This window comes from Silurus aristotelis (assembly GCF_946808225.1).
Source record: "Silurus aristotelis genome assembly, chromosome: 7".
In the NCBI taxonomy this organism is placed as follows: Eukaryota; Metazoa; Chordata; class Actinopteri; order Siluriformes; family Siluridae; genus Silurus; species Silurus aristotelis.
This window is the reverse complement of record NC_139580.1, coordinates 13,421,701-13,439,641: the sequence shown is the minus strand read 5'-3', so window position 1 is coordinate 13,439,641 and position 17,941 is coordinate 13,421,701. Positions and strand designations below refer to the sequence as shown.

At 35.9% G+C, this 17,941-nt stretch overlaps 1 protein-coding gene across 1 annotated transcript; it reads right to left on the bottom strand.

The window, feature by feature from the left end:
- Positions 1-340: 340 nt before the first annotated feature.
- On the bottom strand, positions 341-14,387 carry LOC310728432 (immunoglobulin superfamily member 22-like). The gene is made up of 21 exons (XM_083545821.1): positions 14,082-14,387; positions 11,331-11,467; positions 10,198-10,297; positions 10,067-10,103; positions 9,596-9,764; positions 9,023-9,136; positions 7,540-7,702; positions 7,040-7,315; positions 6,534-6,818; positions 5,828-5,952; positions 5,599-5,740; positions 4,966-5,262; positions 4,415-4,717; positions 4,119-4,292; positions 3,678-3,806; positions 3,279-3,575; positions 2,961-3,049; positions 2,551-2,743; positions 2,166-2,465; positions 1,128-1,454; positions 341-964 (listed from the first exon to the last, which is right to left on the bottom strand). The coding sequence occupies exons 1-21, from the start codon at positions 14,179-14,181 to the stop codon at positions 897-899; spliced, it is 3,825 nt and encodes a 1,274-aa protein (XP_083401947.1). The 5' UTR covers positions 14,182-14,387; the 3' UTR covers positions 341-896.
- Positions 14,388-17,941: the final 3,554 nt, after the last annotated feature.

Below are 17,941 nucleotides of genomic sequence, written 5' to 3'. Positions count from 1 at the left end.
TTAAACTTATGTAATGTAGGTCTGAACAAGCTTTCAAAATGGCCTTTGAGTGATTTAGGCCTGAGGGAATATTCACTATGTCACCCTCTGGATTTTCAATGTGAACTCACCCACTGTCCACATGACCACTATGTACCCTTGTTGATTGTTCATTAATGTTGTTTGTGTCTTTTTTCTCTTACACGCGTGATGGAACTGTTACATGATTAACCGATCATTCTGTCCACTTCCCACTAGTCAACTCAAAAACAGTATTTTGGGGTTAGTGATCTGTTTTTTAGTATAACTATACCAATAGTAATTAGTATTGTTCTGGAAGTAATTGTACAGGCAGACCGCATTCACTGACATACTGCATATTTTATTTCTCTGTAGTAGCATAGCATCTGAATGCATAATGTTTAGGGCCTATTCAGGAAATAAATTCAGAATAAAGCTTAAACTATGTTGCATTTAGAAGGATGATTAGTTCGGGGGGGGGGGGGGGGGGTATACGGCTTAGAATCACACATTTAGTCTGAATGTACTTATGCAGGCTGTAAAATGTAAACAGGTGTCAGAGATTTTATTCTATGTTCCAAGACATTGAAAAGAAACTGAACTGAAAGAATGAAATGTTCTAAACACAATAGTTTCCACTTTAAAATCCTATGTGGTGCAATTTACGGATAACTGATTCTGTCTGATTACATCTGTCTGTATTTTTTTTTTCCTGAGTATGATATTCAGATCTAATGAATTGCACAATAGAATTAAAATTTCACTAAATTTATCTGCTAAAAAAATTTTAGCCTAGATGCCATTTAGAAAAAAAACTGTCTGTGATTTGATAATTAGTAATGTTTTTATTAGAACCTCTGAGAACCTCAGATAAGTTCATTGGCTTTGTACTCTGCTTAGGTAATGTGTTTTTCTTTTCCAGAATCCTGAGTCAGGCATTCAAGCAGTCTATTATCATCTTTATCTGCAGCATAAAAAAGAACATTTTAATTAGTATTGATGTTCAGAGGTAAACGTTTTTCATGTCAGTCACTGCAATCCAATGAATAACAGTGAGAAACATCATTCAGTGACATCATGCAGTGTAGTAGAAATGTTATCGTTTTTATTTCCTGTGCCCCACTTACCAAAGACAACCAGATTGCACTTGCATTCGGCCTTGCCCAGCTTATTCTCAACCACCATGATGTATTCTCCACTGTCTTGAGCTGTGCAGATGGGGATTGTCAGGGTGCAGACTCCATCAGAGCTACTCTGCCAGTAACGAGGATTGTCTGAGATTGCAGTATCTCCCTTGTACCAGGACACGTGCGGCATGGGTGAGCCGAGAAAGGCGCAGCTCATGGTACAGTCATTTCCAAGGTGCACAGCATGATCCTTCAGCGGCAAAATAAAGGCAGGTTTGACGTCATGCTGAGCACGTGTAAATGGCTTAATATGCAAAATGAACTGTTCTGTAAAGTAGGTTTAGATGAACAAAAAGGCATAAATTAGAAGTTATAAGCAAAATATACATACTACAAATATCAAATCTGTTTTTTTTTTGCTCTACTTTCTTTAAAAATATTTTATTTTGAATTCATGACCAATTTTGAGGAATCGCAGGAATCTCAAGACATTGAGATCAACTAATCTGAGATTCTACTGCATAGCTATAAATGTTAAGAAAACCTGATATTTTATTGTTAACATTTTTGTATTAACTTGTTACTAGTTAATGTGTACCTAATCATGTATTTAGTACATCAGCACGCTAAACTTTCTTTCTAGTCACAGATGTAGTGTCCCCTGTGTGTCATTCTGACACCACATGTTCACATGCAGCCATCTCTTTTTCAAGTTTATTTCTATTTTAATGGGCATCTAATAAAACAAATGTATTATTCTTTAAAATTATCTTGTTTTGCATAAGTCAAGTCAAGTTTATTTCTATAGCGCTTTTCACAACAGAGCAAAGCAGCTTTACAGAATTTAACAGTTAAGGTGAATGGTGTGCATTTATCCCTGATGAGTCTTAGTGGACATTTTAGAGTGTGTTTAAATTAAGTCTGATAGTCATACCTTTTGTACAGCAACAATAAAATAGTCAGAGTCTGAAGTAGTGAATTGAGTTTGACTAGGATTGGAAAATGTTCTTTAGTAAGTATTGCTGTAATTAGTCTTACCATTCTCCTTTTCAATAGTAAAAGGTTCCTTTGTGTTTAGGGGGTCACTTTCTCCGATGTGATTGCGAGCTATGACCCGGAAGTAATATTTGCGTCCTGGAAAAAGACCAGTGACTGTGTATTTGCTGCTGAAGATGCACTCGGCTGCTGTAAACCAGGTGGGAGTGCTGGTGTCTCTCTTAAGGATGATGTAATGGGTGTGTTCATCATCAGCAAGATCAGGGGTGTGATTCCACTGCAACGTGACAGTGCCCTGGACCTCCTCCACCAGATGCAGATTTTTAGGAGGACGAGGGACATCTAGAACAAGGATAAATTTAAAAGCATGTAACAATGCAGTAAAATAGAAATTAAAAGATAGTAAGTATAGCTATGGCAGTAGTACCAGTGACATGGACAGTGATGTTGTAGTGGACCTCCCCACAGTTATTGTGGAGTTTGACACGATAGGTTCCAGAATCAGAACGCTGGCAAGAGCTAATGAAGAATTGAGAATAGTTTTTCCCCTTAGTGATGATCTCTCGACCATTGGTCACAGTACCATCTTTAAGCCAAGTCACTTCTGGGGGAGGGGAGCCCTAGAAAAACAGAAAACAAGTTCCAAAACATTGGGTTGGTTTGCATTACAGTCCACATCTTCTTAACCAAGTTTTTACATTTTGTTTAACTAATGCAGCAGTGCTGAAAAGAGATCATGTTCAAAGTAAGATGCTCTTTTGTTGAAACCTAACACTATTTTATTAAACACTTTTTAGAAGCTGGTAACGGGATTCCGTGAGTAATTGGAATACTTACACTAAAGGAAACAGGAATACATAGTGCACATCCAGCACGCACCACCACGTGGTTCTTCAACTTCGCCTGGATATCAAACTTGGGCAATTCTGTACAGGATTGCAGAATTGCAGATAAAAATGTGTAGATAAAAGAACAATATATCATCAACTGCCATAGCTTCATGTACACCACTGAACTTATTTAGCTCACCAGAGCAGTAACTTGAGATTGATAACTACTCAAATTCAGTAATAGTCTGCTCAAAACCGTCAGAATGTCACAAACACTAATAATCACTCAAAACTGTAACTTTAAATATTGCAGTGAATATATTACCCGGTGGTGGCATAGCTAGAACTCCTCGTTCTAATTCTATCGGTTCTCCAATGCCACCCTCATTAACAGCTCTGATACGGAAGTAGTACTTAATCTTCTCTTGCAGGCAGCCAACAATATATGAGGTGCTAGTGATGGGAATTTTGGTGCACTTGCTCCATTCTTTTGCATGTTCAGAATGAACCTCTAGGATATAGCCAGAGGGATCATCTCCCATCTCGGGGGGGCACCATGCTAGTGATATGGAGGTGTTGGATGAGTCTGTTACTTGAAGGTTTCTAACAAGGCCAGGGGCAACTAAGAAAGAGTAAATGAGAAAGAAGTGAGATGAAAAAGAAATAGCAAAGTGAAATTACAACTACAGTTGTTTCACTGATGATTGTTATCTAAATGGCTTACGTGTGGGGTCTTTGGCCAGTACTGAGTTTGACACTGTACTAGGAATTCCCTCTCCAGCTCTGTTAACCGCAGTCACTCTGAACTCATACTCCATGTCTTCTACTAGACCGCCTACTGTACACTTTGTGTCTGGAACAAGACCAAAAACTCATGGGGTATGGGCTTTATTATAATTGAGACAGAGCAAAATGCAGCAAGATGAAAACAAAGAATCCCCTAGAAATGGCATCTCACAAATGAGTCTGACACTAATAAAAGTTTTTCAGACCAAACACTCTAATGAGACCAACGTAAGATAAACAGCTGTAAAATGTCAGAAACATTTTAGACAAGGAGTGTCTTTAAGTGTAGTTGTAAGAATAAGTTGTCTGAGGAGCAGATATGGCAAAGTGTATTTTATATTTAGGTTCTACAGAAGTTCAGAAACAGTACTGCATTTACCTTGGATTAGTTCTTTACAGACAGACACCCACATACTGCTCCCTTTTTTTCTCCTCTCCACATTGTAACCCAAAACAGGAGCACCACCATCTTGCGCTGGAGGAACCCACATAATCGTGACCTCATCTTTAGTCACATCAGTTATCTGAGGCTGTGGAGCCATACCAGGAGGCTCTAAACAAGACAGTGAGTTATTATATGAATATCGATATTATACATAGTATTGTTTCCATTAAAGTGATTTTATAAACTGCACAATTATGCAGCAATGTCTGACTAATACCATAGGCACTCACCAATAGGCTCTCCAGCGAAGACCTGCTCAGTTTCTAAAGGCTCACTCAAACCCAGGGGGTTGATTGCTCTAATGCGGTATTCATATGCCTTTCCCTCCTCAACATTGTCATTACAGAATGTGGTGGTGTCTCTGTACACCTCTCCAACCTTGGTCCAGGACTTTTTTCCAGCCATGCGCCTCTCTATAACATAGCTGGTCACCTTCTGCCCCCCATTATCTCGTGGTGCTTTCCACTTCATGGTTATGCACTTGCTGCTACACTCCGTAAAATCCACTTTACCCTGAGGGGGTTTAGGACGGTCTAGAGAGCAAGAAAAATACATCTTTAGATTTTGCTGAATTTGGTGGTCTGAAACACTGCAGTGACTTGTCATTGTGCAAAATGTTCAAATGTCATTTATAGTGTGAAGTATGAAAATTACACGACATATACAGAGGAGAAACCAAAATAAAATATATAAGTATATACACAATTTTAATGAAACATCCTATCCAAGCATTGTAATACTGTGCTAGTTTATAAGGCAGATATTTTAGCCATGTTCTTACCAATTACATTGAGCTGTACAGTGGCAGCAGCTGAGCCACAGTCACTTTTAAGTTTAAGCGTGACAGTACCACTATCTTCACTAACACATTTACTGAGTATCAAAGTGCTGGAGGCGCCATTGCATTCGATCACAGTTCGGCTGTCTTCCACCAGCTCCAACCCATCTCTATACCATGCCACTTTTGGGGGGGGTTTGCCCTTGAAGGGGATCCTGATGATTGCTGCCTCACCAGCTTTCACAGTCACCGGCTGGCTGGATAGTGTTTCCAGTATTGTGTGATCAATAACAGGAGGATCTACAGGAACAGTTTTACTCAGCTCAGATTTCCATGCAATAGAGCACTTCATTGATTTTATTGATAAATAAAAGTCATAGATTACACATTAAAGTGGAAGCTGAGTTGAAAAAAAGAAATGTTTTTGAAACAAAACAAAATGCAGTTGTATAATTTACTTAATAACTGTCCATTAACAAAGTATCAAACAAGTAATGCTGCACTCAAGTGCAAATTTTCGAACCACAATTACAATCAATGTGAAAAGAAAACCTGAAGCACTGAATGCATTAAAGCATCCAAATCTTATATATAGTATATGCAGAAAATCTTTCTTTCTTGTAGAGTTTGGATCACCTGCTATACGGAGAACTGCCTCACTCTCAGCTCCTTTGGCAATAAAAGAGTATCTGCCCCCATGTACTTCCTGTACATTATTGAACACTAGCTTATGAACTGCCCCCTGCTTTATCACCTGCAGCCCACTCAGATCTGTAATCTGCAAGTTAAGACATACATTTACAGTCTTACTCATTCGGTAGTGCCTACTGACCAGTGTATGATTAGATTAATGAAAGACTCATACCTCTTTTCCATCTTTTAGCCAGACACCATCTACTTTCTCATCATCCAAAACCACATAAAGTTCTGTGTCTGAGCCTGTGGAACACTTAACATCTGACATTCCACTTTTCACTGTGGCAAATCTCTCTGCAAATATTTATAACCACATATTAGACAAATAAAAAGAAACGTGAACAAAATGTTAAACTGTATTATAACTTTATCGGTAGCTATTCAACAATACATCAATTCATTAATCTGTTTTTTCATTCGTATATTCTTCAATCCATTCATCTATTTAGCCACAATTCTATCAAGTGCTATAAATGCAAGGAAAATGCAGTCCATCCATCCATCCATCCATCCATCCATCCATCCATTCATCCATTGATTAATCAGTGTGGTAATTCCCTCTGTTAATTCAATCGGTTTTATCTATCAATCAATCTATCTATTTTATCTATTTGTCAATCCATATTTCTGACATAAATTATTTAAAAGGCATTTTAGTTTAAACATTTATCCATTCATCCATCCATCCATTCATCCATCCATCCATTCATCCATTCATCCATCCATCCATATATTTCAATGAGTCTTATTAACCCATTCATCCATTTTATTTTTGCCCATTCACCTTCCTACCATTCTACCTATATGGTCCTATCTATAAGCAGCACACGGACACAGACAATTCCACAACAATCTCATCAGATATGGCTGTTTACCATCCACAGTGAGGTTTGAGGAGCTATAATACTCATGGGTGTCATTATCTTGTGTGCACACTATGGTATATTCTCCACTGTCTGACAGCTCACAGTCTTCGAGGATAAGTTCAGCTCTTTTGCCTTCCTTCATTAAGGTGTATCGTTGGTTGTTAGTGATGTCTTTTCCATCCTTTAACCACCTCACATATACATCCTTCGAGCTCATCTCAGCCTCTAACCTGGCCTTGCCCTTTTCCTTCACATGTACATTCTTTAAATGACTCACAAACTTGATAGGGATTCCTGATTAAGAGAATCAGACAGAACAAAAAAATGATTGACAGAACAGTTACAGTTTTACAGATACTTCTAATGTAAAATGTACTGAATACAAGGCTTTGAATAATTATAGGCATAATTGCTTATTAAAAAATGTATAAGTCAAGAATATGAAAAATATGATGTGATTTATGTGCTAATAAATAAAGAATATCTGTATTTGAAAAATATTTGGAGTCTCTTACGTTCAATAAAGAGAGAGGCTGTAGTAGTCAGATCCCCAATGCTGATTGTATAGTCACCCGTATCACTGGGACGCACATCCTTGATCTTTAAAGTGTATGTGAGGCCATCGTCAGACACACTCACATCAAACTTCTCATCTCGTTTTAGCTCCTTCCCTTTAAACAGCCATACCAAAGGGCTGTCAGTCTTTTTAGAGAGCCGTACCTCGAATGCAGCAGTCTGTCTCTCCATTACTCGCAAAGGCTTCAGATCTGTGACGAACTTCAGCGGTTCATCTACAATTAACAGACAGAGAGATTTACACAAAGACATGATCAGACTTTGGCATCCTACTGAAATTTTTTCTGAAATTTTTTTTTCAGGCTGTACACTGAACTTTTTAAATTTGTGAATGAATATAAGGAAAAAGCTCGAATATATGTATAGATTATATATATTAAACAGAGCTTTGTATCTTGAAAAGAGACAAATGGAGACAGAGTGTAGTGAGGATACCTGCCTATGACAGTGAGCTTAGCAGACAGAATCTTTTCTCCAACCTTTAGAGTGTATGTGCCAGAGTCGGCAATACACACACTGGAGATACACAGCATGTGTTTAGTACCCAACTGTTTAACTTCATACTTCCCATGAGAGTACTGGATTCGCAGCAACTCGTTGCCCTGAATAACAAATGGTTATGTACACACACACACACACACACACACACACACACACACACACACACACACACACACACACACATGCACAGTCCACAAAAACACACAAAGTCCAGACAGACTACAATAACCCTTTACATCTGTAGTTAACACCAATAAAAATATGATTTCCCTAATTGCAGCTCAATGAAGAAACTGCAGATTGTACATTGTTCATTTAATTCCATGTCTGTTATTGTAATTAGAGCAGGAAATTAATATTTGTGGCTCTTTTAAATAAAGAAAACAAACAACATGGTTATATTGTAGTTGAGTGCAACAGTGCTATCTAGCTAGCTATCTAGCTACCGTAATTTCTGGACTATAAAGCGCACCCATATATAAGCCGCACCCACTGAATTTGACAAAGATTTTATTTTGAACATAAATAAGCCGCACCTGTCTATAAGCCGCAGGTTTCTACACTGAAACTAATGAACTTTACACAGGCTGTAACGAAAGACAGTGTCTGTTACACGGTGTAACTGATGAAATATGTTGTGGCTCCTTTAAGAGCAGAGCGGCATTTTGGGAATAGCCTGCCGACGCATTTTTTCCGGTATTACTGCATGTGTGCAAGACGAGGAATATGTCCTTATTATTTTCTGATGCTCATTTCTAAGTTTCTTTGACTAACCCGTAACGCTGTTGCCAAGAAAAATTAAAAAGCACGAGTTTTGGAAACCTGTCTGTGCTTATATGATTTCTGTTGCAACTGGAGTTAGCGAGCTCTCCCTTCACCCAGACTCAACGCGTTACAACGGCTTGTATCTAAACAGTAGCCGACCAAGAAAGTCATTGTTCACTGTCTTCCTACTTCCTTTCACAACTATTTATCTCGAGAGTTTTTCTTTTGGCATCATCCTGCGTTTAAAAATCACCATCGGTGGACGTTTTTTCTCCCGATGCAGTGCAGCTCAGAACACAGGTGAGGTGCGTTTTTTCGTTTCCGTTTGGAAATTTCAGTGGTCTAATGTTATGGGGTTCAGTTTTTTAGATTGAAGTTTGTGAAACCGGGAAAAACTATATAAATAAGCCACTTCGTTGTTTAAGCCGCGGGGTTCAAAACGTGGGAAAAAAGTAGCGGCTTATAGTCCGAAAAATATTTGGTGTGTGTGTATATATATATATATATATATATATATATATATATATATATATATATATATATATTAGTTGGTAGGTTTTGTTAAAATTCATCGCATCCACCAAATTTTAATATATGATTGTTTTTTGTTTCTAAAAACAGAGAGTGAGAACAAAGTAATAAGCAAACCGGTTTACCTGAAACCAAAGCATCTTCATATTTGGATCTTTCAACTCCAAAATGGTGTCAAGAACAACATTGGAATCTGCCTTTGCTGTTACGTCCTCCAAAGGCTTCAGAACTTTAACCATCTGATAACAGATAGTGATCAGTGTGTGCAAACGTTTCTGATGAGGGTAAAGCAGCCTAAGAATACAAAATAATTTCCGAAAAAAAATTCCAAATCTATCTATTTTTTGGGTGGTTGGTTGTTTGGTTTGTTTATTTATTTTTATTTTGCACTTATTTTTTTATTACTGCTTTGTCATTATTCTTAATAAACAATCATGCCAATAAAGTATTTTAAAACTGGTTTAAAAATGGTTTAAGAATCCTTGCTAAGGAATACATGTTATTTAATGCCTAATAATTGTGATTTATTCAATAACTACAGTGATGCAAACAGAAAGGTACTGTATGCAATACGAAGGTCAAGAATGTTATTTTAGATTTGTAACAGATCCTAAAGTTTAATAATCTAAAATGACTGCTATCCAAAATAAACTGCATTTAAGACAATTTATTCTATAGCCGTTCCATTTGATACCCACTTCCACATCCACATTTCTCTTCATCTCCTTGAGTTTTTTGAGAATTCCTCTGAAGTCAGTGAAACCATGTTCAGCGCAGATGCGCTCGTAGTCCTTCTTGTCAGCTCCAGCCAAAATCTTCAGCATCTCCTCTTCAGTTGGAGGCTTCTTCTCTCGTTTCTCTACACTCCTGCATCATAGTATTACTGCTTACAAATCTTTAAGCAAAACATACAGTGTAATCCACCTGGGATGTGGCAAAATAGATATTCAGTAAAATGGATGGGAACAGGTAACACATGCGTTAATTTAATAATAATGCTGCTCTTGCTTTTTTGACAAAACTGTAAACAGCAGTATATGGATAGTGGTTTGAGTCAGAGTTAGGTTTGAGGAATAAGTCTTAGTTGAAACTTGGCATGCAGTTTGGGTTTTTTCCTGGACTCAAAATTACTCTAAAACATGTCAATGTAAATCTGACAAATACATTACCGTTTCTTCAGCTTTTTCTTAAAGTCCAGTGCAGGATCTAAAGAGATGAAAGACAGTAAATAAAAAAGACAACAAGTTTATAATGTAAAATCCTCTTCTTGTAATACTTGTATCTAATTCAAAAAACTTACTTTCAGTAACAATCAGTGAGAAGGAAACAATGGCATCCCCATGGTCGTTAGATGCGATGCACTTGTACACATCAGCATCCTCCAGATTTAGATTTTTAATCTAATAAGGTAATAAAAATAATGCATTAAAGGCATAATGACCTTTCAAAATAGATGAACTCCGTGAAGTCCATGAGTTAACCCCGGAGTTGAAGACTGCAGTACTCCACATGGCCAACAGGGAGCAGTTTGGCATCTATAGATTAACTCTGCACTTTTGGAGCTTTTCTCAGTCATAAACCAGATAGTGGAAAGCAATGAATATATCAGGAAGCACATCTTAATTACTTCCTAATGGCAAATGAAGCTTCTTTGGAAATAGCACACAATACAAAATCTACTCATTTACTTTTTTTTAAATGTTTACTAACCATGCTTTCTTGATAAATAGGAGTGTTGTTGAGGCATTTAAACTGTGAGTAGAAAACTTACTACACTGACTCTTTCACACTGAGAAAAAAAACCACATACATGAAAAGCACATGTAATCCTACATTTCTCCACATGGAATTGTGAGAATAAAATGCATTTCAGCACATTATCCCCTGAAACTTAAACGGTGACTTAATTACATCTGAATAATATGTGATCACGTGAAATTGAAAATGAAGTATATGTGACTTTTCTGTAAAGGAGTCAGTATGAGAAACACTTAAAAGAAAAAGAAAAACGCAACATAGAAGACTTTGTCATTGAACCAAGCAGAATCCACAGAGTCACTGCTGCTGGTAGGCTTGTCTTATTCATGTCTCACTCATGTATCATTGCAACTTGATTAATTGAGTTAGATGCGGTACATTACATCACACTATATTAATAAACCAAATGTCTTTGGTCTGCTAAGACCTTGTCAGGGACATGCTGAAATTATGGAAATAAAGAACTTCATCACCATATCATTATACATTGCATGATGTACTGCATCTGTCACTCATGTAGAATACTTAAAATGTCACGGATGAAATCTAAATGCCATGGTTTCTGCTGTGGATTTTACATTATAAACTGTTCCAATCATTTTTTTTTCTATGTGCATATAGAAGCACAGAATGTACTCAGAAGCCTAAAATACATAGCTTTGACTGATCCCTCACCTTTAATATATAATGTTTATTTATGTCATCGTAGAAAGTCTTTGCACCCTCAGTCAGCTGCTTGCCACTTTCTCTAGCCCAGGTCACGTTTTGAGTGGGGTTGCCAGATACTTTTGCTTTGAAGACAGCATTATCCCCTGCAAAATGAGATTATGACACATATTTAACAAAAGTAGATTTAAAATGTTGTTGTGTCATGCACTATATTTAAAAATAAAATGACCAAACCTTGGTTTATTTGGCCATAACTTATATGATTCACATAAAAAAAAAATTCACGGCTGTGCCATTTCTGCCAGCAGCACAGCAATTTTCTGTTCTTTCTCTATATCATGATGATCATTGCTGTGCTCTGATGGACTTAACAATGTATAATTCAAAAGCCTTCTCTAGATCTGTCTAAAATATTTTTTTTACAATCGGCAAGCAAAGGGCTTGTGACTGACAGAAATGTTTTCTTCAGCACTAAAGCTATGGCTTTTATAAGGTTTCTGGTGTTCTGAACAACTAAGTACACTAATTAAAAAAATAATAATTACAAATGTACCAACAACCAAATATTCAAATCTAATAACAGTCCTTTCACTTTCATTTTGTTCATGGTACATGTGTATTTAAAATGTGTAATGTAAAATTTGTAATATATAAACAGATGATTATGATCATTATAACAGATATGGGACAGTTTTTTTTACACAAATTATCACAACCCAGTCTAGGATCACAGATAGACAGAGTGTACCAGCTTGTGATTAAAAAAATATATTTTTTTACAGGGAGCTAAGAACATCTGTTTTCCAAATTAAATTTTATTTTGTTTAATGAGCAAATGTATCATACCTAAATATATTTTGCACTATAACATCTATACTATTAACTGATTGCTAATAAAAATTCTATTAAAAATTAAATTAAATTAAATTCATATGTTACTGGAAAAAACAAAGATGTGGCAAAGCTGCTGCTGATCTAAATTGCTGATTAAAATCTAAAGATATTTTAGGAAATTTTGTAACTGAGTTTGTGTAAAGGCAGCCACCACATCTTAGTATTGGTGGTAACAAAGAAAAAAAAGTATTAATAAAGATCTCATCAACAGTATCTATGTGTATTATTATTAAGCCTCATAACACACCCACACACTGTAACTGTTACACTATTCATGCAAAGCTTGTTAATTAAAAGTCTGACTACAGTATGTTACATGTACAGGGACACATTTGGCTTATTGACCAACATACCAAAACATAAAAAAAATATTATTTTTAATTATTGTTGTTGTTATTATTATTATTATTATTATTATTATTATTATTATTAATAAAACATTATTTCCAATATATATCTTGTTCAATAGATTAAGATACACTGCTAAGTATTGTTATTTTTGTGCAGCAGTACTACAATTCAGTAATTAGAAGGAGCTATAAGTAACAAATGGTTGAAAAATTTAATGAAATCAATAGAATCTGTTTCATAATATTGAACTGACAGCACATTTTTAAAGAAGTCATGCCAAATTGAGATAGTATCAAGTTTCATTGCAATTTCTTTACATTGCTATTGTATTTCACTATTTGTAATGTATACATTTCTTAAACATGCACTGTTTAGTACTTATAAGGGCATATTTTCTCAATAAGGTCTAAGAAATATTTTGCACTATAAACCATAGACAGTTGTATACACTTTGTTATATGAAAGGTATTTTGTATAATTATTACCTAAATGTATTAGTGTGTATAAAGTATAAACTATTGACCTTAATATCCAGCAGAGAATATATTGTATGTTCCAGACATTTCTGTAATTACTATAGATTTACCTACAGAGGTCATTAAAAACCCACACCACAGTAATATTCTGAAATAAAAGTGCAATTACTTCCTATACGTATATGGGAATTTCGAATTACAGCTTTAAAATAAACACTCTACTTAAATTATGCACAGATTATAGTTACTGATGCTAAAAAGGATGTGGTTGCCCGACTTGTGTCTGTAATTAACAGACACAATATAACTGCTTGAAAAAATCCAGTGCATATTGTATTGTGGTGTCCTGGCATCCAAATCAGGCATTTTTTTTAATTTGACTATTGATTAAAATGACTAACAGCTAGAACAAAGCTTCTTCTTAAGGATCTGCCAAAAAATTCAAGTTAAATATAAGTTTGTTGATTATGGGAGGGTGTTTGGAATGTATTTTGTTAACAATGTTAGTCAGGTTGTGCTGATTTGAGATGTGTGATATTTCTCACCATTTCTGTGTAATGTGTTTATGTAGGAGGCGGTTATGTCGGATTATGTAGGAGTGACTGTTGTTACGTGAAAAGGAGTTTAATTTAAATTAAAAGCTTGTGGTGTTATTATTTTGACCATTTGATACCAATGATACCTGATGTTTGTGACTGATTGGTATAGGCAGTCACAGATTTGATTTAGATTTTCAAAATTCAGGAAAACATTACGCTCACTAAAGCTGTCAGATGCTAAAAGACAAAAACTACAATGAAAATAATTCACCACATAACTTTAAGTAGAAAATCTTTTTTTTTTTACAAAGATATTTTCTTCCGCTTGAGATGTAAACTGTTTATTTACTCAGTGTTGTGTTTATGGAGTTTGCAGTATAAGTGATTATATGATTAATTATTGTAGTGTTACTAAAGCAATAACAAAATTTGCCTATATATAGGATTTATATCGAAGTGATATTTTGCCAGTGAAGTGAGCTGTAAGATTATCTCACCTTCCTGAGCTGTAACAGGGCGAGGTCTCTCCTCAAACTCAGGAATACTCTCTCCCGGAGGGATTTCAGAGCTCTTCTGCACCTGGACGAATGACTCCATCACAGCAGAAGTCTTACACTGCACTGCAGTCTGCTCTGTAAGACAAAAATGTACGTTTTATACGACACACACTTACACAGTACAGTATAGATGCATACAGGCATTAAATATAGCAACACGAACAACCATTAACATAATACTCAAATATACTGATCTACATCATTCTTATAAGTGCCAACAATTGCTGAAGATTACAATGAGAAAGAACATTCATAGCTGCTTTTTCATTCTCATTCTAATTATCCCATTCAATGAATCATTGCAGACTGAAGCAAAGCAAAGCTTGTTGAACATCTGCCATGTTTGATGTTAAATAAGAAATAGCTAACAAAGAATATCAAATGAATTAAAAAAAATCAACAAAACATTATTCATTTCTGTTGCCCAAGTCTGTAGTCTCTGGCACTGACAGCCAGTGCTTAGTTCTACAGAAATAAAAGCTTTCAAGAGCCAGAGCCTACACGGAAAGTTTGATGTTCTGCTGTTTGTTTCTGGCTTTACCATAATGAGCCTTTTAGTTTATCATTAAGCCACATTTCTTTGTGAATATTTACTGGCCAATATTTTACAATTGGTTGCCATTTGTGAAAAACTGTATTATTTCTATTATTACATCTCAGATTGATGTAAATCCTGTTTAAGTAATGATCCTCTTGGCTTGTAAGTAGATCTTTCAGGAGCTTGGTGGCTTTGCTATTCATTCTTGGAAAGCCAATGTACATAGGCTGATAAAATATTATTAATGAATGTAATTAAATAGTTTCATGTCATTGTAATGCCATTGTACTGTTGATGACTTTTAGAATTTTAATTAAAAACATATTATTTGCTGTATTTTTTATTGTAATGGCACCAGATTGGACTCCAATGAGCACACTACATATTGTACATTAGACCCCCAATCCCCACTCAAGACCAAAGAATTCCTGGAAGTTTTACAACGCAGGCAAGATTTGTTCAAGATTTTCTATGTTATGACGTATTCTTTTAAGTATAAGTGCATTTATATTACGTAATTATTTAAAAAAAAAAACATTTTCTACAGGTGAATTTCATTCACCTTTGGTAAACACTTTATATTAGTCAGGACAATGGCAAATAGAATATCCTTACAATACTGTGAATGCATACCTACAGTAATGGCAAATTAGCACAAAAATAACATTTACACAAACTCCACGCAAACAGTAACCGAAATTCAGGAAAGACAAATGGGTAACCTAGAGAACATGAATACAGTTCCTAGTTCATTATATGTAGTCAAAATCACTATAACTTCACACCCCTTCACCCAGCCAGCACTGTAATCGGGAATTTTGTTGAGTATCAGATTAGAGACTTTGGACTGAACTTGGGTGTGAAGATAAAGTTCAGACCTATCCTGAGTTGTGCTTCATGGCTCGACAATTGATTTAGATTTAATGGCAAGTGACTTGAAAAAAACCATTGGATCTTGTATGTTCTTGTCTTACCCTCGGGCACCTTGAAGGGGTGTGTGACCTTGCGCAAACACGTGGAACTGATGGAATAAGAGCTGCTGGAAGCAGACATGTGGAAGTCTGAGCTCTGCTCCTTTTTGTTTCCACTGGACTGGATCATCTCAGTAGACATTCTGTGTTCAGTCTTAAAGAACTAAGAAAGGAAGCAAATAATGGAATAAACAATGAAGATTTGAGGGAAGGCAATACTAAGAATGGAGAAAAAAATATATTTCTGTGGACTGCAATTGAAATATGATTTTGCACTCAATTGAAACAGTGAACAGTTGTTTTTGGCATCACTCAGTTAAGGATGTGTTTCCTTTTCTTCTTAAGGTTTCTTTCACGTATCATCTTAGGGAATTTTTCTTATCACCATGATCTCTGGCTTGCTTATTATGGATAAATGTGTACATTTCACATTTATATCCAGAGTTTATATATATTACTGAAAATATATATTCTAAATGTTTCAATACTGCTTTCAATGTTCATTGGTAAAATGCTATACAGACAGAAATTAATGGAATTGAATGCAGGAAAAAGACAGACAGAAAGGAAGATGAATCCTTTACAACAAGGAGAAATGTGCTACTGTCAAGGCCCAAGTGACATTTTTCCACCATTCCTTTTTTTTTCTAATCTTTAGATTTGTTTTTGACCTGCTTTGAGATGAGGTCCTCTTTTCACTGAGGCATCAAAGGGAACAAAGGGGAAAGAAGAAAAAATTGGGAGCAGCACCTTATTCTCTGTGCTGTGAAAAGCTTTCACTGTTATTGTGAAAGTGAATTGTGTTCATGAGCACGAGACATTTTACTGGCTGACCCTTTTTGTTTTCTCACTTTTTGCCTATCTGACTCTCACTGGCAGTGGGCAGATTTCTGCACAGCCAATGAACAAATAACCAATTGTGGAAGACAGCCTCATTTTTTGTATCAGGTCTTCCAGATCAAGACTGAAACACAGGCATTGCAAAGAAAAGTACTTTTTAACCTCATAAACTGTAATTGGCTGGTGTTACTATCATTGGCAGGAGAGAGTAATGTCTTCCCTTCCACTAATGGTAAATTTGCTCTCTCTGATTTAAATGGCTGTGAAATCAACAGTATTTGCCATCACCCAAAAAAAGAGGTGAAAGCTTAACTTCCCCACTCTGATAATTAATATTGTAAAACAAACTGTCACAGAACCTAAACCAATCATTCCACTCATTTACACTCCCATGAACTCTACTTGATTTAATGGGTCGGTTAAAGTGGAGTGAGGGCACTCCAGTATGTGCTTGTTTGACTTTGAAGTTTCGGGAAACACAAGAAGTACAATTAATTAAATAGATTAGGGCAAAACAGAACTTGTTTATGGCTTGTTCCTTTTGTGCAATTAACACAGCTGCCTAAATGAACTAATTACCCCTGTGAGCCAAAGATGCTAAATGTTATAATTGCCCTATTTTCCATGTGAATGTGGTTGAAAAAACCCCAAAGGACAGCAGTCACATACACATATTAATATTTATGTCAGCTTTGGGCTAACCACTGTTCAGGCTCAATTCACATTCTATTTGAACCCCCACCCCCTCTTTTCTCACATATTTTGCAATATCAACACCAAACCCATGCGATACAACATCAATTCATACCTGTTCTGCTGAGAACTCTGAAACGCTTTTGGAGAAGTTGCTTCAGTGGTTTTGTCTCACAGATGCTGAAGCAAGCACAATGTTGTTCCTATTTTGTCTGCCTCGTATGGCAAAGATTCTGCTGCTGCTCTTCCTCCGGCTCAGGTCAGTGCAGCTACTGCACAAATAAGGTTGTGTTTAGAAGAGTGTGACCCCGGTCAGTACAGCATTCCCCCATGTGTACAATTGACATTTTCTGAACCATCTCACATCTTTACCCATTACACCCAGTTAACCACAGACTGCTATTTCAGGACAGCTTCCAACTAACTAAATTCTGCTTTTACTAACATCTCTTATATACTTATAATATCTTTGCTGAGATTTGTTCTAATGAAATGCGCATTATATTCATTCAGATGTACAAAGCAAAAACACTATAAAGATTATTTTGATATAAATTGACATATAACGATTATTCTTATTATTAAGTAATGTATTTAAAAAACATCCTATTACATACTACTGAATGCTGAACTTTTTACTTAATTTGGATGCTCAATGAAAAAGAGAAGATATGCTCCTCCTATTGTGTGCCCTATTTCTTTTCTTTTTAGTTTATCTCATAGTTAAAAAATTACTATTTTTTTTGTTTATTTGTTCT

Bases quoted from the DNA above. Each gene is read 5' to 3' on its own strand.
- LOC310728432 (XM_083545821.1), bottom strand. From the start codon at position 14,181: ATGGAGTCATTCGTCCAGGTGCAGAAGAGCTCTGAAATCCCTCCGGGA. The intron at 3,807-4,118 runs GTAAATGCAGTA...GTCTTGTTCCAG, and splicing joins CTGTAAAGAACTAATCCAAG to ACACAAAGTGTACAGTAGGC. The intron at 3,576-3,677 runs GTAAGCCATTTA...ACTCTTTCTTAG, and splicing joins ACTGGCCAAAGACCCCACAC to TTGCCCCTGGCCTTGTTAGA.